The sequence below is a fragment of the Anabrus simplex genome, chromosome 1, assembly GCF_040414725.1.
Source record: "Anabrus simplex isolate iqAnaSimp1 chromosome 1, ASM4041472v1, whole genome shotgun sequence".
NCBI lineage: Eukaryota > Metazoa > Arthropoda > Insecta > Orthoptera > Tettigoniidae > Anabrus > Anabrus simplex.
Window position 1 is genome coordinate 640,542,709 of NC_090265.1, and position 23,232 is coordinate 640,565,940.

The window sequence follows — 23,232 nt, forward strand, 5'->3', positions numbered from 1 at the left end:
ATGTGTGTTCCTATTGAAGTTCCATGCCTATAACTAGAGTTGATTCTCATAATTTTACCCTGAAATAATCTATGTTCAGTCTCTTGGCTGAAAGAACTAAGTCATTTGTTTATGATACAGCATTGAAGCTGATGACTGCTTTGTTGGATTTGAATGAGACTGTAAAAACAAACATCAATCATACACTTAGACAAATCGATGTGGCTCGGAGCAGTGTCAAGCATAATAGTGAACGACTTGAAGTACTGATGGACAAAGAGCAGGAATTGCAGGAAAATTTGGATGAACTTGAACAAGTCTTCTCCTTCTATTACAAGGCAGTGTTCAAAGAACGTTATAGGTAAGTTAAAAGAATTGTTTGTTAATATTTACAGCACTGAAGTATTTCTTTCACAAGGTTCGTATTTTTATGACAGACATTGTTACCTTGAAGGCTGGCTCTTTGGCTAAATGGTTAGCATAGTGAGTGACCTTCAATTTATAGGGCACTTGGATTCGATTCCTGGCCAGGGATTCTAGCTGCGTCTGGTTGATTTCTCTAGCTTGGGGGCTGGGTGCTTGTGATTGAATACAAATCTTCATTTACACACAGCACATCACACTACCAACCACCACTGACACACAATAATGAATTCAACGATACGCATTGGGTTGACATCGATAAAGGCATCTAGCCGTAAAACTGGGCTTAACACCTTTGCTCCCGTAGAGGAGTATGGTCGTTTAAGCACATTGTCTTCTGTGGCCCATAGGGGAGTAAAGTTGTTAAGCACTCATTCAGTGTAGCGCACTCCAATATGCTTGTGTTTTCGGAGCCCAGAAGAGTTCTACCTAGAAGTTTTTTTTTGTTCTGATAGATGACTCGAGTGCCCTCTTTTCTCAACACTGTACAACCCTCTCTCTGTTCTTTTACTCATTGTTTACAAGCCAATTTTGGCACTTCTCAAACTGATTGAAACTGCAAGCGATGATGGTTCTGTATTAGACACGGGTTCAAATGAGTAAATTTTGTAGTAATAAGAGTGATTCCAGAAGAAGAAATGTGTGATATTTTGCACAATAATGGTAGGTGATGATCTGATAGCTTCAGAGAGTGAAAGTGTGATTATGTGCGCACCGAGCTCGATAGGTGCAGTCGCTTAAGTGTAGCCAGTATCCAGTATTCTGGAGATAGTAGGTTCGAACTCCACTGTCGGCAGCCCTGAAAATGGTTTTCCGTAGTTTCCCATTTTCACACCAGGCAAATGCTGGGGCTGTACCTTAATTAAGGCCACGGCCGCTTCCTTCCCACTCCTAGCCCTTTCCTGTCCCGTCGTCCCCATAAGACCTATCTGCGTCGGTGCGACGTGAAGCAACTAGCAAATTATGTACGCAGTTAAAGCAGTGGAAGGATGAATAGTAATCTGGACAGGAACAGTGACAGAGTTTCCTTTCTGGTGTCCATTGGCTCCAAAATTTGGCGTACATACGGGTGTAAATAAACACAGTGAGGAAAACAATGTTATGTCTTTTGTAAAAAAATTTTCAATAAAGATTTCTTTAATATGCACTACTGTAGAACTCAGCAGTCAAGTAGGCAGCTTTTTTTTAAATGGCTGGGCCCCAGCAATAGCAATCTGCTCAGGCAGCTGGTAGCAAACGTGTTTTGTATTTTTATTTTTTTATTTTTTATTTTTACAATTTGCTTTACGGCGTAACGACACAGATAGGTCTTATGGTGACGATGGGATGGGAAAGGAATAGGAAGGAGTGGCCATGGCCTTAATGAAGGTTTAGCCCCATCATTTGCCTGGTGTGAAAATGAGAAACCGCGGAAAACCATCTTCAGATCAGCAGACAGTGGGGTTCAAACCCACTATCTCCCGGATGCAAGCTCACAGCTGCGCACCACATTAGTTTTGATGTCAGATAAGTTAACCAGGGAAAAGGTCAAGGAAGAAGAATTCATTACTACTGTGAAATAATTTCAGTTGTTTCTTCTTGCAGTCTGTGTAATAGTTTGCATCAGGTCATAGAATTGTTGCAGTTTGTCATTAGCCATAATGGTATTGTGGTAGATACTATTTTCTTTATTAATTTCATTGAAATAATTATGCTTCATAACTTAGAACTAGTATCATGAATCACTGTGTTTTGTTTCTTGTTAGGGATGTTGCACCTCTGATACGTAGTATGTGTATTGTGGAGTTAGGAGAGTGGCTGAAGAAGGTTCCTGAAAAGTTTGTTCATGATGCACACCTTCGTTATGTGGGTTGGTTAATGCAAGATACTATGGGTGATGTCAGACTCAGTTGCTTGCAGGTTAGTATAAATATGATGTTATATGACAAATCAGTATAACACATTTGTGGGATTGATGGTTATAGTCGGTGTCAACTCAAGTCATAAGCGGTCCCTTTAATGGTATACTGAAATTCAATTCAAGAATCGAAGAAAATATTCTTCCTCGTTTGAGCAGTTCCTCTCTTTCCCCTTCTGCATCTCGGTTTTCCTCCTGAACTTGGCAGGTAATGTAAGTGGCTTTTATATAACACGTATAACATTAAATGGACCGCTTAGGACTTGAGTTGACTCAGAGTATAAGAGGCAGGTTTTGTGAGGTTTAATACCACCCATCCCCACCCAAACCAAAACCTACTCTCTATACAGCAAGAGGATTTTATCTCTAGAACCAGCTATGCCGTGTTTTTCTTATTGGCAACACGACAGCTATCTGCTGAGTTCTGTGCATGGGGGGTGGGTGTGTATCTGCCGTGTCCTTGGATGCAAAGAAAGCTTGTTAATGAGCAAGAGCCTATCAAAATACACATTTGTAAGTTGTGTGCTGTTCTGTTTTGTGTATTAAATTGCAAAATGTGTAATGACTCAGTACATGTTTACTGCTGTACAATGTGTATTTGTTTAAGATTCATGTGTGTTAATTCAAACAAAATATCCACCAGGAAATTGACAGTCTTACACTATGTGAACTACAGTGGGTGAAATTAATTTCATTTTGGTTCTGTGTTGACGATTATGTTATATAAATTGAAAAACTAGAATAATTGTTCCACCTAATCAATATATTAAAATGTATTCACAATTCAAGATTGCAAAAACACAGATTAAAAGTAGCTGTACATGTCTTATCAGGCCATCTTCAGCTGCAACAAAATAACATTGGCTTAAAATTGTATCTATTTAAAATTACAAAATATGAATAGAATTTACATTTGTAAGATATACTACAAGATAAAATAGATGCACGCTAAAATATCATTAGATGAGAGAGTCGCCCAATGTGGAATAATTAAGTCAGAATGGGTCTGACCGGGCAAGTTGGCCATGCGGTTAGGGTCATGCAGCTGTGAGCTCGCATCCAGGAGATAGTGGGTTCGAACCCCACTGTCGGCAACCCTGAGGATGGTTTTCTGTGGTTTCCCATTTTCACACCAGGCACACCTTAAGGCCATGGCCGCTTCCTTCCCACTCCTAGGCCTTTTCTTATTCCATCATCACCATAAAACCTATCTGTGCCGATATGACACGACATAAATCCAAATGCAAAAAAAAAAAAAAAAAAAAAAAAAAAAAAGAATGGGTCTGAAAATGAGCAATTTTAGGTGATGTATTAAAAGAATATTATAATTTAAAAAATTCTTGCTCCTTAAAATTTTGTTCCAGGTAAAAATGTTGACAGCTCGAAAATCTAATTCATTAGAATTGTTGTTCCACGTAATGTGAAAAGATCTAAAATGTGTGAATTTACAAATGTAGAGTAAGTTAAATGTAATGCCAGCCAGACAGTAATGTAGAAAATGAACTGCTGTCAAGTTGTCTTGGGAGATGTGAAGTCTAGAAGGAAACAAAAAAACTAAAATAAATATTAAGATTAGGGAAGAAATATGCAGGGAAAGAAAAGAACCATATATATTAAAATATAGGAAATAACAAGCAAAATCTCACTTTCATCAGCTCTGCATTTGTGCCATATGTCTGTGCGCTGGATAAGCTGACACTAAGTTGGTAACATGTTCACCTTTGTGTGAGTGTGAGCAGTTTTATCGGAGGAGGGGGGGGGAATGTAAACAAAGGGAGTTAGGTATAGAACCCAGATGTGAGACCGACGTGTAATATGTTGATGGCAGTACTGTAAATTAAATGTATTATAAAAATGTATGATTTCATCATATAAGACATTGGCTTTCTTGGAATTTTCATTGAGGTTGGAGACTGCATTAAATCTTTGATCTTACTCTACATTTGTAAATTCAAACATTCTAAATTTTTTCACATTAAGTGGAATGACAATTCTAATGAATTTGACTTTCGAGCTGCCAACATTTTACGTAGAACAAAATTTTAAGGAGCAGGAAAATATTATCAACATAAATGCCTTTGATTGGTTTTAATAATCCACCCTTAATCACGTAACCCCTCAGTACGGCTAACATCTTTCCCTTCAGTACTCTGTCATGTGCCTTCTCTAGATCTATGAAGCATAAACATAACTGTATATTCCTGTATATATTGTAACAGGAACGCCCGTACTTCAGCTTTATCGGAGAGCATGGGTTGACGCCAGGGCGTGTACGGTCCATGCTAGGAACCGCAGAGAGAAGGGTATTTGAATAAGTTCTATTGAAATTTAAGCTTTGTTTATTGAAGTTAGACAAGAAATATATCACCTTTTACAGAAATGAAGGATGGATTTGAGAAAGTTCCAACAGTGGTTAGAAGTGACGCTGTCTCTCGGCATCAACGCCGGCAATATCCTGCGTTGACGGACTCCTTCCTCCTCACCATGGATCTCCTCTCAGCACCATGGCACCACGTTATCCCACGGCGGTTGACAGGTCTTGAAGGTCCGATGAAGATGGGGATCGAACCCGAGAGTCTGATGCCTAATGATCGATTACGTGCTATGTGAAATTATTGATTTAGCATTTAATTCCACTTTGGTCTCATGAAGGGAGTAAAGAAGTGTATAGGGAGCGTGCACGGTACTACCAACAGAGTGCTCTGGCGGAGTTCCGAGCATTAATACGGTGAGAGTGCGTTCCGCTGAAGTGATGACTTGCGTCATAGTTATGGAAAAATTATCGTTGCATCTTGTCGTCAAGATATGAAGTAGTGCTATGGAAGTTGTAATACAATATGGGTTTGAGTACATACACTTCCAAAACAGTCGCAAGTCAACAGTGAATAAAGCGCAGAAACTAGTTGACAGTAGCCATGTGTTACAAGTTGAAGAAAAACGAACTGTTTCCAGTTGTACACTTACTGGCTTCGTCATAAGGCAGACGAGTGTTAGCGAAAGTCCGTACAAGGTTACAATTGAGGTAATTACGTTAGCTCATTATTGTTAAACATACAGTATTATACTGTATTTTACAATTTAATTTTATGTGATTCAGTGTCTGTAATAGTTTGAATTTCTATTACAGCTTGACAATCAACGAAACTGTATTGAATCAAACTGTTACTGTGTGTGGCTGGTGCCGGAGGGCGCTGTAAACACGTATGTGCCATTATACAGTACTGCAATTCGGATTCAGGATTTAGTAAGAAAAATTTGCCGCAAGAATGGGGGAAACCAAATTTGAAAACAGCTGGTATGTAATATTATCGTTGTTAATAAATTTAAGTGCTCATAATATGATTAATACAGTGTAGATTTTATATCTTCTAGGGTCTGTAAACTATGCGAAAGGGAAGAAGGCTGAAGATCTATTTCCCAAGAAGAGGGCGAGAACTGACAGTGTTGCTGTTATTACCATCGATGAAGTAGGAAAAACAGATCTAGAAAATTCGCCTTGACTGAAATGATTACAGCGGAGATGAAAACAGAGTCTGAATCGGTAGCTAAAAGTTTGTGTGCAGAGTTGTGCAACAATAACGCCAATATTGGCATAAGAACAAAATGTAACAAACTCATGAATGAGTTGCTTTAACTTCAAGACGATTCCACAGTGTTCACTTCTGGAGAGTTTGTTTTAAGTGACGATTTTTATACTTCCCATATTACAGTAACAGAAAAAATAGTTGATATAGCATTTAAAACTCATTTTGCAAGTAAAGGTGATGAATGGTTGAAGGTGCGGGCACTACACATTTCCGCTTCAAGTCGAGCCCATCAGGCCTGTAGGACGGAAACCCTCATGAATTAGCAAAAAATTCTTTGAGGAAACTCCCGTGTCTCATAGAAATCTTATTTATGGCAAGGCTACTGAGGGCATTGCCCTGAAAGAGTACTCCTCTTTAGCAGGATTGGAATGTGTTACCTCGGGGGTAGTAATACACTGTAAACAACCCTGGCTTTGTGCTACACCAGACGGGTTGGTTCTAGGAAAGGATGGACATATTTCCAAGTTTCTAGAAATTAAGTGTCCGATTTTGTGCAATGATAGACCAATAATTGAACCTCCTGACACTATAAATGTTAAATACTTGCACAGAGACTCAGGTGGTAATTTGAGACTGAAAAATAGCCATATCTATTACAGTACAGTCAGTGTCAGATACTGTTATATTGTACAGGACTTCAGGAGCTGGATTTTTATGTATATTCACCTCTGTGCAGTGGCGTATACTGAGGGCTACCAAGGCTATCAGTGAAGCCCAAACCTCAAATGCGAGCAATGGAAATCTAAAGCACATTATATTGTAAGCATCTGACTCATTGCTCCATTTGCAAAACTTGAAAGCAATGAGAAAACACGTCGCACGTATTTCTGAGAACAAGGCTTCGGAGACTGATATTGCAGCCCAGACTCTCGTCCCTTCCCATCGACTCGCCTCACGCGGCTTGCTGCTGTCTGCCTACAGGCGTGGGGACCGGTGGAGGATAGCTGTGCTAGGCTTCGGTCCGTCAGATCGCCACTGCTAACTATCACCATGCGTTACTCATCGTATATACTTCAATACCTCATCCTTCTGCCTTAAATATATAGATAACGGAGTGCTGGTATTTCACTCCCATTTACTTCTACATCCTTGTAGGAAGACACTGCAGGACTGCTGTTATAGGAGTAATATAGTTTTCTTTTATTGGTAGATCTGCTAAAATGAAACGCAGTCTTTCAGGTTTAGTGTTCTCTTTTGTTGGTTGGAATCGAACCCGTGATCATGGGTCGGACACCACCACTGATCTTCCGAGGAAGATAATTAACCATTGAACGATGGGTACGACCGCTGTAAAATTCAACATTGTTATTTAACCATTATGATGATGATGTTAATAATAATAATAATAATAATAATGATGATGGTGCATGGCATCTACATAGGCTTGGTGGTGACCTAATAAGGATAAAATGAATGACGAAGACGTCATAAACACCCAGTTCCCAAGTCAGGGGAATTAACACTATGAGGGGGTTGATTCTGAAAATTGAACCGGGGCCGTCGGACCAAAGACAAGCATTCTATCCATTTAGCCTCAAAGCTGGACTTCAATTTGCTAAACCTTAGGCTACCAACTCGATTGATCAGGTGTTGAGTATTGACGGTGGCAGAGGCCAGGGCAGTAGCTTGTGAAGCAGCCTTGACAACAGAGTGGGCAACTCCGTTGGCTGTTGGCTGCAGCTCAAAATGCTTAAGGCTTGATGTTCCCTAAACCAACTATCAAAAAGGGGTAGCCTAAGTCTAATGGTAGCCCACGTCTTGATACCAGCATACGCCACTGCCTCTGGGTTCTGTTATTGTCCCTGTGAAGTATGATTATTCCTTTCTTGAAACATCCATGATTGTTGAATCATCAGTACATCAAACGTGAAGAATTAAAGTCAAACAGGGTTATTATATGCTCTTTTTATTAAATAGTGAATTATGACTACAATGTACAAGCGTTAATCTCCTGTAAATCACGTCTTATCTCTCAGCAAGTTCCTGCTGTAGACCTACTACCATGTTGAAAATGCTATGCATACTTTTTAAATATTGGGTACTTAGGTTCCAAAAAAGTACTGTAGATATAAAAATACACTTAAACCTGATATTATTGTCACAGGCAAAATTAATAACAACTGTAACTACCTCATATCTATGAATCTGTGAAAACTCAAATTTCGCGAGTGAGATTTCCGGTGTGCTTTTGACAAGCTATTGACAGGCAACATCCAGTAAGCAAATGAATAGGAATTCAGTTGGAATAAGTAGATAACACATCATGTTGCTAAGCGAAGTTCTGATAAGATAGATTTGTACGAGTGGATTATGTGGGTTACAGTTCTACATTCTTTATTATTGGTGGCAAGAAATTCGCTAGCACACAAGCTACGTAAACAATGTCACTGATATACGGAAACAGATCTTTTGGAATATTTTTCAAGATTTTGAACATTTTACCTCTGTATGCATCTTTCGCACACTTGCTACACTCTGAGTTTGTAATACTTAATCTTCTGTAAATCTCCCATTGTGAAGAAAAGGCGGCATAACAAGTAAAGAATGAGGTGACTGTGTTTTAATGCCTGAGGATCCTTTATCGGCTAATATAACGTCCCCTTCACTCAAAAGATTTAGGAAGCCTGAATTGTTAACAATAAAAGTATCAGTAGTTCTTCCACCATAACAAGGGGAAACAAAAACAATAGTTCCGTTTGGGGCCACAGCTAATAAAAATTTAAATGTAAAACATGACTTGTACGAAGAATACATGTAACATCTCTCATCTATTCCTGCTGGTGTTTCTGATTTAATTTCTGTGCAATCTTTTATAACTCATGCGTCAGGATAAAATGTTTTAAAAGCGCGAGGCAAAGTATTTTGCATGGATAGTTTGCTAGGCCAGAAAATAAAATTTGAAGTGCGTTTCTTGATTACTCCAAGAGCAGTAAAAACTATTCGCGTAGCAGTAGTCCGATGTACGCCAAATATTACTGCCAAGGCAGCAAAGGTTATACCCAATTTCATTTTCATTAAAAAGAGTAAACAAACATCGTTATTACTTATGTTTATGGACACTTTAGAAACAAAGAAAGAAAGTAAAAAAATTGAATGTTTTAAATAAAACACTTGTTAAATCAATCAACTGTGCCTCATTTTTTATGCTCTGGTATCCATGAAATCCTCTGCATATGTCCAGGGGCGGGGCGTTGGGACCACAATTTTCATCCGCCTTCTCCGAGTTGAGTTGCACTGTGTGCCTACATCATTCCCAGTAAAAACACAAGTGAATTCGAAAGTCGTTGCTTCAATCTGAAATGCTGCTTGCACCGACTTATGTAGTTTCTCACACTCATTTCTCACAATAAATTCATGAGTTTCCTGATTAGAAGACGTATGTATATTTGAGCATTTAATTCATTTACTCGCTCGTTCAAACCGGGTACATCACATTCTCTTTTCGGTTTCTTCTTGTAGCTCTCATGAAACACAGATGGTATATATGATGGATGATTTTCAATATTACTTGGCTGTCCTCCAACAAAATGTTCACTGCAAATGACGGAGCATTTGGTGGGTTCCCATAGAGTTCCATCTGCACTGAAATGCAGGAACACATTTATTATTATTATTATTATTATTATTATTATTATTATTATTATTATTATTATTATTATTATTATTATTATTATTATTATTATTATTATTATTATTATTATTATTATTCAGCGTAGTCAAGACACGTGCGCATGGAAGGACATGTATGTAAACATACGAACCTGCTGCAATGCATACTTGAAATGAAATGTACTATTTCAAAGCGTACTTAAATGAACGTGTTCTTGACTTAGCATACCTGGTATGTTTGAAATGTGCGATATGAAATGCATGAAATAAGCTATGGTACTGTACTTACTTGATTCTTCCCACAGCCGAAATCCACTTCCTACGTCTGTCCGATTCCCATGGACGACCAGGAAATGTGTGAAATGTAATTTCTTTTCCATGCGTGTTTCTTTGTGTGTTGTGGCAGTTCATTGCACAACAGTTTCTATTTGATTTAGGCATTTTGACACACTACTACTAATACTACCACCACAATTTCAAAACCACAGTTACACAGCCTGGACTGACCACTCAAGACAAGATCACCGAAATGTTACCGATTTCTTCCACTAGAGGCGCTGAGAGCGGCCGTGCACGCTCCCTATAGGCATCGCACAGAATGTCAACAAGATATGTTGTGACACTTCTTTACTGCACTGCACATTTTGCGAATTAGTACATTCACTGAGTATTACTACTCAACACAGTTCATAGAATTTACAAGTTCCACAGTTCGTAACGAAAGAAGAAGATTAACGCAGTTCAACATAAATGAAATGATTGTTATTCGATGCACTTGTTGACGTAACTCAAACTAATAGAATATCACAGTTCATAATGAAAGATGAAGATTAACACAGTTCCACATAAATGAAATGATTGTTGTTTGATGCACTGTTCTAGTGCACCAAGCCTACTTAGCGAACACAATTCAGAAACCACGAGTCTATTCTGTCACTTAAGGCACAGTCTCATGAAAATAACTTCTGTTACTAAAGCACAGTTTTTACGAAATAAATTATGTCAGTAAGGCACAGTCTCATGGAAATAAATTATGTTATTGAAACACAGTTTTTATGAAATAAATTCTGTAACCAAGGCACAATCTTATGAACCTAAAAGGCATGATTATAACGTGTTCAGCATAGTTCGAAGGAAAGAAATTAACACTGTCCAACAAATAAATTATTATGGTACAGTTTGTTGCAAAAGACTGACCTGAGTCAAATGGTCTCGTTTGTAACTGAACTATCACTTCCCTGAATATGTACAATAACACAATGATAAACTATTATGTGGTGAGTCTGCCCAGTTTATGCAAGTTGATAATAATTTATGATTATTCGCTTGAAGAATTTAGTCCCATTCTCAAGAATGTTAATTACTCAAACTGTTCAAGTTGTAATACACAAGTCTGTCAGCTGTTGACGACTCAAAATATTATATCACTTCCTATCTCGCACAAAAATAGAGTTCAAAGTTTCCACTTTCGACACTTAGAAATTTGTACGTCCACAGACGCGAACACTTGTACTTTCCGTACAGAGTAACGATCTCTGACCGATATCTTCTACAGCTCGTGGCACACCGTGGCAGCTGGGAATACACACAGATACTGATTTAAGCTAACTCAACTAGCTCCTTTTGTAACCATAGTCGGGGCATCGTGGCTTCTGATTCATCAGTCTTCTATCTTCAATTTCTCTGTTATCCCACCATTGATTTTAATTAAATTTGGTATTCTACCCTGTGTTGTTATGGGCTACACACTGATGTAACTGAAATTTTTGTATCACATTCGGTTCTGGAAATCGTGAGATGGAAGGAATTGAATGTTCGATGGCTATGTCATATGTCCTTGGCTGGCTTTCCATCAGTGAGCAGGTTGCATGCATAGTTGCTACATCCATCATCTGTGTGCACAGCGGTCTTTTCAAACCTCTCGTACAGCTGTTTGTATGAGTTGCACTCGTATGCACCAGAAATACTTTGATAATGAATGTCGCTGTGACATTCCCGTTTCAATATATAGCATTTTTCAATTACCCGATGCATACTGAAAATCTGATTCTAACAGTTTCTTTGTGATCTGAAACCACACTGGTTTTTATCCAGCTTACTCTCAACTACTGATCTGTTCGCTTCCTCTCTTCCAAAATTCCAGTGAACACCTTGCCTGGTATAATGATCAAAGAAATACCTCCTCAGTTGTCTCAATTATTACTTTCGTCCAATCAGAAGATACCATTTCCATCCAGATCTTATTACCTTACAAAGCCATTTCTTCCCTGCCTAATGCTTTTTCCTAAATCATGGAGTATACAAATTCAAATGTAACAACTGTAGCTCTTCGTACATTGGACAAACTGGACATAACTTTACTATCAGATACTCCGAACATGTCAATGCCAAAACATCCCCTGCAATAGGAGAACGCATACAAGACTCTAACCATAATTTCACTAAAATTGAACAGGACATGCAAATACTTAAAATTATTAACAAAGGCCCCCTTCTAAACACAACTGAAATTTGTTTTATTCAAATTGACCAATACTTCAACCCTAGTTTCAATTTAAAAAACATTTCTGAAAAACCCAACATTCTTTTCGACTTCCTCATTCTCATTTTCAAAAATGCTAAATTTCTAAATCCAAATTCGATTTTCCATGCCTTGCATGGTTCCTAGCCATGTTTTCTATCACCAATAACCCATTCTCCTGTCCCACCTTAAACTACCACTCCTCCTTTATTTCCCTATCCCATCCTTTCCTTCTTTACTTTCTTCATTCCACCTCCTGCTTTATTAATCATCTAAGTAATTCAACCACTCGATTAAAAAAAAAAAAATCTTTTACCTACTTTAGTCATTATTTATATTCTGTTCCACACCTATTTTATCGTCTATCAACATCTTTGTTTCTCTCTTTTTCTTTTTCGCATTGAACTGGGTATTATATTACTTACGGTTCAGATCATTATAACATTTAAATTTATACCTTATGCTACCTCAAGTTACCTAAGCTATTGAAAATGAAAACCTACAATCTGTTTCCCAGTCATTGACCAGGTCAGGGATGTAATGAATGAACCATATATAGGCTATTAGTATGATGGGGTCGCCACTCCCAAAGTGATTTATTAATGACTGATAGATGCTATGAAATGTGAATGGAGAGTGTTGCTGGAATGAAATATGACAGGAAAACCGGAGTACTTGGAGAAAAACCTGTCCCGCCTCCGCTTTGTCCAACACAAATCTCACATGGAATGACCAGGATTTGAACCACGGTATCCAGCGGTGAGAGGCCGACATGCTGCCGTCTGAGCTACGGAGGCTCTTACCTGAGCTAAGCTATTATCTTCAAGAAATCACATGCTGTGTAAATGCGATTCTCAATTGTAATGGCGCTTTTTAATCTTTTTCTTTTCACAATTGTTTTTGATGTCAACTGTTCTGCATCTCCAAACTTCAAGAATCTGACATACGAGATTTTATAAACATTACTATATATTTCTATTATCAAGTATATTATACTGTATTATACAATTTCATGCCTAGCAACGTTCACTAACTTGGGACCTAGTGTTAAACTTTTTCATAGAGTTTTGTAAACATTTAAAAACATAGTGCCATTAGCACGTAAGTTTTACTGCTCTCCAAGAATTTACGTCTGGCTACATTTATATGATTGATTCTCAACCTCTTCAAGATTTTAAGAACTATCAACATGCAGTGCTATGGCTAAAAGTGCTATAATACTTCATGAACTACAACTAGTGAAAATTTATACACCACCTATTGTTTTCCTGTGCATTGTTTTACATTTTATGTCAGACGTCATCACGTAGTTGCTCTAGGGAGCCGGTGTTGCTTGCTCCGCTTGGAACGGCTGTCAGTCACGTGACAAGAGAGCAGCGGACAGGCGGGTTGCATACCGTGGCAGTACTCTACTTGCCGCTCGGAAATGCTACCATCTGAACAACAGCAATGCAATACATACCGGAACATAAATAAATCATCTCTGAGGAATTATGAATCATTATAATATATATTGAGTTGCGTAGGGTAATATGAAATGTACGTACATCCTCAAAAGTGGTATTTTTAAGTTTTTCTGGTAACGGTATCGTTTCTCGGCCATCATATTTATCAAACTTGTTGGCATAACATAAGGAACAACGGTGCTGCAGATTAAATTTTTAATGTTATTCAATATTTTATTACATATTAAACATTTAGTGTGTTATTTTCTTGAAGTATCAAATACTCTTCTTCCCAAGAAGGTTTGAAACGTGTTGGCGTCGATGGCCTACGCTGTGCTGAACTCTCTTCCATAGTAAATGCAGCATTTACCAACTAGGCTTGAACGTTGTGTGGTGTGAGGATAAAGGCAGGAACACACTACTGTCACCTCACGTGAGTTCACACGTATCATGTCGCAATTTGATCTATCCAGAAAGATGTGCTATACCTTTGCGCCTCTGACCTTCAGTGCGTACTATGTCATGCACATCCCCTACTTCTTCCCCTACTTGCTCGCTAAGCTGCTCTTGTTCCTCAAGAGCGGGGAGCAAACTGGCTCCGAAGGCATTTCGTTCTCGATTGACGATGACTGTTTTATGTGTTCGGCTGATGTTGACCCGGAACAGTGGTTGAAACCGGTACTGCTTATAGTCAATCAGTAATGTAACATTACATTTTTAATTCTACTTGTATTAAAAAGGTTGAACCAGTATATAACTTTTTTCAATTTTATTGTGAACTCAATTCCATATGGAACATAATGAAATACTTATCTTTAAATGCCCAGTCCTATTCGATAGCAACTGGTATCCCGACTCTCAGGACTACTTCTTATGCCACTCAGCCATTGCCCGTGGTTCATAAACTAGGACATGACTATAGTAAACCACACCATGAACCACTTCTTATCTAATAATAATAATAATAATAATAATAATAATAATAATAATAATAATTGAGACATGACAGCGGACCATATGTTTGCTTCTCTGAAACTGAAGTGTTTGAGATAGATACGTAAATATATCCTAATTAATTACAAAATCTGGTATAAGTGCTAGATGTGAGAAAGTTTGATTTCAGTTTAAAAGGAAGGGATTTCCTAAAATAATTCAGAAAACTTTGTGTTCTTTGTATTAATAAATATTTGGTGCTCACCTCACAAGGGAATTGTGGGAAGTGTCATTCAGATTTTGATGAGAATTTGTATGACCCTGGTCATGTTCAACTGAAGTCCTAAGTCCCACTATGAAATCATTTTTTTTGCTGACATTGTTTTTATATGCCTTTTACAGTGTGTTAATTGTTCATTGTTTACTCGCTCGCCAATCGGTGGCAGGACTCCTCTTTTCTTTTTCTAACAAACTCACAATAACAAGTTTAATTGGTTTGATTATTTATTTATTTGTTTATTTCAGGTGCTTCATGCTGTGTATAAGGTGCAGACTTTGAAGGAAAAACTAATTACATTCACCTGCAAGTTTAAAGAACGACTTTTACTCATGACTTTGGACAAGAGAATTGATGTCTCCATACTTGCAATTGAGATTTACGGTTTCATCTACAAGTAATATTTTATTCCTTATCTCATTATGACAAATTTCATGATTATTTCTCTTTCCATTTAATTTTTGTTTTATTAAAAATGTACAGTAATAGAAATTTAGAAGATAGGAAATAATGTTAGCATATAATGAAGTAGCTTTTTAAATTTTTTTTATGTGGCATGTACGTAGTCCATATTTCACTCCATATTTTGAGAACTTCTAGCCCATATTTTACTCCATATTTCTGTTTAGTCCTTATGTATATACTGTATACATATTTACCTCTTTTTTTTTTTAAACATATAAACCATAACCCTGATAATGACCTTAAGATAGGTTCCATGCAGTGATGGGAAATGTACAACAACAAATTGCTTTTTCAACAAGTAGTCAGTAAAATTACAATTACTTCATATATCACCAGTCTTAAGGAAATCACCAACATATATTTGACTCAGGTCTGGAATAATTCTGAAGTTTGCAGAGAAAAAGGTATTACTTATTTTTTTTAAGCACAGAGACATTGAGTGGCTATCATCACTAGGTGAAACTAAGCATAATTTGGAGCTCTCAACATTTTTTTTTTTTGTTCCCCCTAATTTTTATTTTAGTGACTTCTAGCATTTCAAATAATTTGCCATTTACTGTACAAAATAATTGGTTCTTAAAATTCTCATCACTAAACCAAAGTACTTGTTCGCATTTACTGAAAAGATGTTGTACAGGGGCATTTAAATTTGATGTGTTTTGAAGTACTGGAGAGGCAAGAGTATCTCATTCAGCACTGACAAAGGAACTGGTTCTGCTGTAGTAGAACTGAAAAAGTTATCTTAATCACCGCTTAATTTTTTCCCATTTTTGCTTCCATGTGATATACACTGCCTGACAAAAAAAGTTAAGCACCCAGAAGGAAAGGTTGAAAGTGAATGAAACTACATTATGCTGAAAGACCATGTGCCTTTATTAAACTGATTACAATATGGGATGAAAGAGACAAGGCCGTTGGTAGTTACAGGTGGAATGTTGGCGACAGGTCAGTAGGGTGTCGTTCCCCCCCCCCCCCTCCCGACCACAGTGCTTGCTGTTATGCGATTCAGAATGGTGTCAAACAACCTTTGGATGCTGTCCTGAGTCATCTACAATTGTTACAGCTGTCCCTCCAGCTCCCCCTTCAAATGTCATCCCACACGTGTTCAATGATGGAGAGGTCCGGGGATCTTGCTGGCCACAGGAGGACCTTAACATGCTGTAGGCAGTCCATAGACACATGTGCATTATCTTGTTGGAACACTGTCCCAGGGTGGTGTGCCATAAGGGGTAGGACGTGCAGATGCAGAATGTGTATGGCGTATTGCTGTGCCGTCAGAGTCTGCCAAATCACTATTGGAGGTGACCTGAATGCATATCCTATGGCTCCGCATACCATGATGCCAGGGATTACGCCTGTGTGTCTTCCCACAATATGGGCAGGATCTGCCCTCTGCCATCAATGCCGCCAAACCCCCACACGATGGTCGTCGGTAGTTATGGAGAAGCGGGACTCATCATGGAACGTGATGCGACACCAGTCGTCCTCTGTCCATGCCTCCCGGGCAAGGTACCACTCCAAACGCAGGCGCTGGTGTTCTGGTGTCAATGGCAACCAATGCATGGGATGGTAGGACCCCAATCCGGCGGATGCGAATCGTCAAAACACTGTGCAGAACTCACAGAATGTTGTTGAGTCTCCAGTAATTGTTCGCAGATGGCGGGTGCCGAAGTTATGGGATCCTGCAATGCTTGGCGCACCATATAACAGTCCTCTCTTGGGGTGGTGTTTCTTGGTCGATCAGAACCTGCACGACGTGATTGGTTGCCCTCATGTACCCATTGAGTCCAACATCGGGCCACTGTGATATCTGAATGGCCCACATGTCTGGCAATTGCACGATATGACCAACCAGCCTCATGCAGTCCCACAATGCGGCCTATCAAATGCTGTCAGTTGGTGGATAGGCTTTCTAACGCTTCTGCGAGGCATCATAGGTGCTTCGTACTGTACGTAGTTCTCTCTGCATGTCTTGCTTAACTGTCTGACTCACAGCAGTTGACTGGTAACAACTTACCAGCAACAGAACTGTGCCATCACAAATGCACCCTGGTGGGCATTCTACACATTACATATAGTTGTAAATCTAATTATTTACTCACACATCAATGGTACGCATGTATATTGAAATGGGATAATTTTGAACCACTTCTTCTGGGTGCTTAACATTTTTAGGCAGTGTATATAGATTACCAGAATGATTACAATTTTATTTCTAGAATTACATTATGGGTAAAAATTACAATTTGGAAAAAGTAATGATTACAATTAAAAGGTACTAAAAAAGGTATTCTTTACAAGTATTTTGATTACTTTTACTCCATTATCTCCCAACTCTGGTCTCATGATCAGTGAAAATAATGAGAGTTCTACTTGTAGTAAAAAAGGAACTCTTGTAATCCGTTTACCTTGCAAACTGCTGATTTGATGGATGCAAATTGTTATTGTTTTGATATAGTGGAATAAAAAAAATACTAGAGTTGCAATGATCAGGAGTGCCTGCCTCTACAATCTCCAGAGGAACAAAATTGACAGCCACTTTTTATCACTAAGCTGCATTTCGTTTGTTTGTGATGGGTCCTTCAATTTTCTAGTGAAGTATGCAGGTGTTGCACATCTTTTGCTTCAAATGTATCCTCACTTGATTGTTTGGCATTGTAATGTAGTGTGCTTCATATTTGCTAAGTTCAAGTGAAATTGTAAGTTTTTTGTATTCAGCATTTTAAGGAACGCCACAATATCGCGTAGCAGGCAATGTGCAGAAAAGCAGAATCCATGAACACTGGCGATGCCGACAGTTGGCGAAAAAGTGTGGCCCGTATAATCAGTTCGTACGCACCGAACAATATTGTCAGTGTCAATAAAACTGCATTGTTTTTTAATGCCGAGCCCATATGGACTCAAGGTTTTAAACGAGAGAAGTGCCAGCTGGGAAATCTTACAAGGGTGGGGGTCATTATACTGTGTATCAGTGCACACGGAAGGGAGAGACTTCCTCTTCTCGTCATAGGAAAGTTTGATAAGCCACGATGTTTTAAGGGCGTCAGGCACTTTCTGTGCAAATACAAGGCATCTGAAAAATGCAAACAATAAAGTAATAAAAAACATTTGTACAGGGAAACCAGCATAATTTGTCTTCGTCTGTGAAGGGTGTGGGTTTTTTTTTTTTTTTTTTTTTCGTTCCGGGAGGTATCCATTTCCATGTATATCCATCACAAGTAGATTTCATGAATGTCTTTGATAATGTCACTGCATGTAGTAAAGTAAACGTTTAATGGAAATGGTACATCCAAGGAAAAAGGGATGTGCAGTTGTAATTGATCTGAGAGTTGTGTTTGAAGACAATGCTGAGCAGTTGCATAGAAGCCATAATTTTCTACCTGAAGGAAAGGTATGGCATTAGTGGAAACATGTTATAGGATTAATGATAGGTACCAGAGGAACCATTACAAAATGGTTTGTGAGTAATTTAAATTGTACAGAATTAATCTTTAATTTAAAATTTGATGTAGATACAAATACACTGATCAAGTAAGTTGGCTGCGTGGTTAGGGTCGCATAGCTGTGAACTTGATTTCAGGACATGGTTGGTTCAAACTCCACCGTTGGCAGCCCTAAAGATAGTTTTCTCTGGTTTCTCATTTTCAAACCATGCATGTGCTGGGGCTGCTTCTTAATTAAGGCCACACTGCTCCCTTTTCACTCCTAGCTCTTTCCCATCTTTGCATCACCAAAAGCCTTTGATGTGTTAGTGCTTCATTAAGCCATAGCAAAAATCCTACACTGAAAGGTTTGGTATCATTTATGCAAATTCACTTGTACTGGCATTAGCAATAAATTGTTATGTCTAATTTAACACTAAAATATTTACTTACTAAAAATTATGTAATTTGATCATCTTTTTTAATTGACAACAAAATTACACCCCCACCCTCGTATAGCAGTACATCAAAGACAGGAAGCTGGGATGAAGGATAGAAACACATACACATGCGGGATAAACTCGGCGATCCTTTTTGTGTGTCTAGAAGGATCAACTGAAAGGGGAACCAAGTACAGACGTGATGACAAAAGAACAAGGACAAACTCCATATCTTCATTCACTGCTCTCTTAATAGCTGAGATCTCCACTCACCACTTATAGTTCTTCTGGGTATATCCCTTCTTAACCCCCAACAAGCTTGTTTCCAATAGGCTTCTTCGGCTTATGCTGTGTCAAGAAATAGGTGAAATTCTTTACGTTTCACAGAGAACTTTGCTTTGTGTCTTCAGAAGGAATAATAATAATAATAATAATAATAATAATAATAATAATAATAATAATAATAATAATAATAATAATAATAATAATAATAATCATAATCATAATCGTATGGCCTCAGCTACTGTGTGCAGACATTTTGATTTGACGCCATCTGGCTGTCTGCTCATCAATTTCGACATTCTGTTTTACTCTAGGCCCACTAGATGGCAGACAGAGTAAACTGGATTTCTCTTGGGCATGTATGGCTGAGATTTTTAATTAATTTTGTCGGGTAAACACCAAATGTGTCACCAGAGATCTTTTACATGCCGACATCGTACGACATGGAGTGTCGAATGGACTTTTTTACACCCTTCAAAAATCCGACTACTTATGCCGGGTTTGAACTCGCTATCTTGGGACCTGGAGGCCGACACTTTACCACGGATCCACAGAGGCAGCTTTCAGAAGGAAATCTTGACTGTTCACTTAGAAGTCTGTATCATGTCTATAAGTACGGGCCGTGAAAGCATGAATGGTAACAAGCTTGTTTCTGCTTCCCAGCTTCATCACGGGTATAGGCTTCCACTCTCATTGACTGGGCGGTGTGTTGTTCTTGGGATAGCTTTGATCTTACTGTGTAAAATTTAAGATACAGAGAAATAAGTTAGGTTTACTAATTAAGTCAGTGGTGGCCAAAACTTGTGCCTTAGCATGCCCAAGAAGTGCAATCACATCTGGACAGCAGTCTGGCTAATCTCCACCACTGCAGTATGACAGGGGGTAAGTGGAAGTGTGTTTGTAATGAAATCGGAGTGACGAAGCAAAATACACATGCACTGCTTTCGTAATCAAACATAGACTGATGACAAAAATTATGTATTACAATCAACTCTAAATTATCCATGGTAATGGTAGTTAGCCACCCCGTGGAGAAATGATAACAGGGTTAATATAAAATTAATCGTGAAACATGATAAAAATTATGGTTCTTTAAAACTTACATCAATGAAAGTGTCCTGCAACACTAGAATCATTCATTAACATATGCAATTTAATTTTGTCACTTTCAAATATTTTTACACCTTACCACAAGATTCTTAATTTTTTTTTTTTTTTTTGTTCTTCGACAGAGTTCTCTGTCTTAAAATATCACAATGCAGTCTTCATAACATTAACTTACCAATCTATAATTCAAAGGAGGGGATGTTCCACCTGATAAAAAAGAAAAGAAAAATATGACAGTAGAGGAAGAGTGGAAAATTTTTAAAGATGCATTTGTGGAAGAAGATAAAGAACTCTGTGGAATAAAAGGATCGACCAAGAAGGAAAAAGAGACATCTTGGTAGAATGATGACGTCAAAAAAGCCATTAAAGCAAGAAACCAATCAAAAGGGATGCTAGATAAGGGAGGGAGGGGGGAACTGTTCAAGACCAAGTAAGCCAAGAAGTTAATAGACTACAGGAAATTTATAGAAGAAACTCATAGTTATGAGGATAGTAAGAGAAGAGAAGGAAAAAGCATGGAATGAGTTTTTGGATAAATTGTAATTAGACAGCAGAGGAAATAGGAAATTACTGTACAAGGTAGTCAAAAACAGAAGGTGTGAGCAAGAGGATATAAAGTAGAATAGAAGAGGACAATGGAACCTTAGTGCGAGAAGAAGATGAAATTAGGAGTGAATTTAAGACCTTTTTTGATAAGCTCTTAAATGGAGTAGCAAGCACTATACCAGACAGTGAGGAACCCTATAGTAGCAACGAGTAAAGTAGAAGCATAGAACAACCAATTACATGGCTGGAGATAGATAAGTTCTTGAAAAATGTGAGGAAAGGAAAAGCAGTTGGAGTGGATGAGCTAAGTGCAGATATGTAGCGAGCAGCAGGAACTCCAGCAGTCCAGTGGTTATAAGACAGTATGGCAAAAAAAAAAAAAACACTATCCCAGAGGAATGGAAGAAGGGTATAATTGTACCTCTTTCCAAGAAGAGGAGTAGATGGGAATTCATCAACTACTGCGGAATTACTCTGCTCTCTCATGGTCTAAAACTTCTGTTAAAAATCATAGAGAGTAGATTAAGAGGAGTTGTACAACTTTTATTGGAAGAGGAACAATATGGTTTTAGGCCTGGAAGGACAACTACAGACCTTATCTTTGCTGTCAGGATGTTAATGGAAAGGCACTGGGAAAAGAGGAAACCACCTTTTCTACTATTCCTAGACATCAAAAAGGCTTATGATAGCTTACCAAGGGAATGTATCTGGGAATGCCTAAAAGAGTTGGGAGTTTGTGACAGTCTTATTGCAAAAGTGAAGATGCTGTATGAAAAAAACAGAAGTTGTGTGCAAATGGGTTGCGGGCTTTCCAAATGGTTTGAAACGAGGAGAGGAGTACAGCAGGGCAGTTCTTTGTGACCCCCTCCTATTTATCTCTTTGATGGATGCCACAACAAAGGGACTAAAAAGGAAGGAGGAGCAGGACTTGCAAGCTTTCATCTTTGCAGATGTCTTGGTGATCTGGGGTGAAATTGAAAAGGGTGTGGAGGATAAGCTGCAGAAATTGAGTCAAGAGTTTAAGTAATATGATTTAAATATCAATAAAGCTAATACGGTGGTGATGAAGCAACAGGGGGGAGATGACAAACCACAAATCAGAATAAATGACACCAAACTGGATAGTGTTCCAACGTTTAAGTACTTGGGTAGTATATTATTGTCAAAAGACAACCGTGCAAAATATGAGGTGGACAGCCGAATTAGCAAGGCAACTCAATTTTACCACCGAGTAAGACAATTACCGTGGGATAAAAAAGTACCATTGAAACTAAGATGACATTATATAAATCATATACACCCATCCTCACGAACAGCTTGGAAACTATCATGTTGACGAGACAAGATAACTCAAAATTCCAAGCTGCAGAAATGAAGTTCCTATGCACCATGATACAGAAGACCAGGAATGAAAAAGTCTGAGAGGAGATGGGAATAGGAGACTCCCTACTACAGAGGATCCAGAAAGTAAGACTGAAGTGGTTTGGCCATGTAAGAAGGATGAGTGCAAGCAGGACTGCAAGAAGAGAATATGAAAGAGAAATAAAAGGAAAAAGACCAGCGGGCAGACCCAGAGGAAAATGGACTGATCTGGTGAAGATGATGTCGAGGAGAGAGGACAAGATTGAGAGCAGATCACAAGAGAACAGTTGTTCATGGACAGACAAAGATGGAGGGGGCTCATACACCACACCCGGGCAACTGCAGATGGTCAACGATGGTGGTGATGATGATGATGATGATTATTATTATTAAAATATTTGAAGTTATATTATATCTTATATTAAAACACTAGAACTAGTTTTGACACTTTGAATGCTGGGCTGAATGGCTCAGACGGTTAAGGCGCTGGCCTTCCGACCCCAACTTGGCAGGTTCGATCCTGGCTCAGTCCGGTGGTATTTGAAGGTGCTCAAATACGTCAGCCTCGTGTCGGTAGATTTATTGGCACGTAAAAGAACTCCTGGGGGACTAAATCCCGGCACCTCGGCGTCTCCGAAAACCTTAAAAGAGTAGTTAGTGGGACGTAAAACAAATAACATTATTAACACTTTGAATGGGTCATCCTCACCTAGATATGTGAATAATTTATGAAGACTAAAATAGCCCTCTTCAAAATAGTATTTTAAAAGATTCTATGTATTACAGTTGTTGCTGTCCTTCAAATTTTGAAGAGTACTATTTAGTCTTCAAAAATTATTCATGTATCTAGCTGAGGATGACCCAATCAAAGAGTCAAAACTAGTTCTAATGTTTTAATATAAGATATAATATAACTTCAAATATTTTTTGTATTGAT

The 23,232-nt window shown here is 38.3% G+C and overlaps 1 protein-coding gene across 1 annotated transcript in view; it reads left to right on the forward strand.

The window, feature by feature from the left end:
- LOC136871597 (cohesin subunit SA-1) overlaps nt 1-23,232 on the forward strand; it is a 283,758-nt gene that overhangs the window by 11,451 nt on the left and 249,075 nt on the right. Inside the window, exons 2-4 of the mRNA XM_067145050.2 lie at nt 121-340; nt 2,148-2,301; nt 14,920-15,068. Coding sequence (XP_067001151.2) covers nt 121-340; nt 2,148-2,301; nt 14,920-15,068 — 523 coding nt within the window. The remainder of the gene's footprint in view (nt 1-120; nt 341-2,147; nt 2,302-14,919; nt 15,069-23,232) is intronic.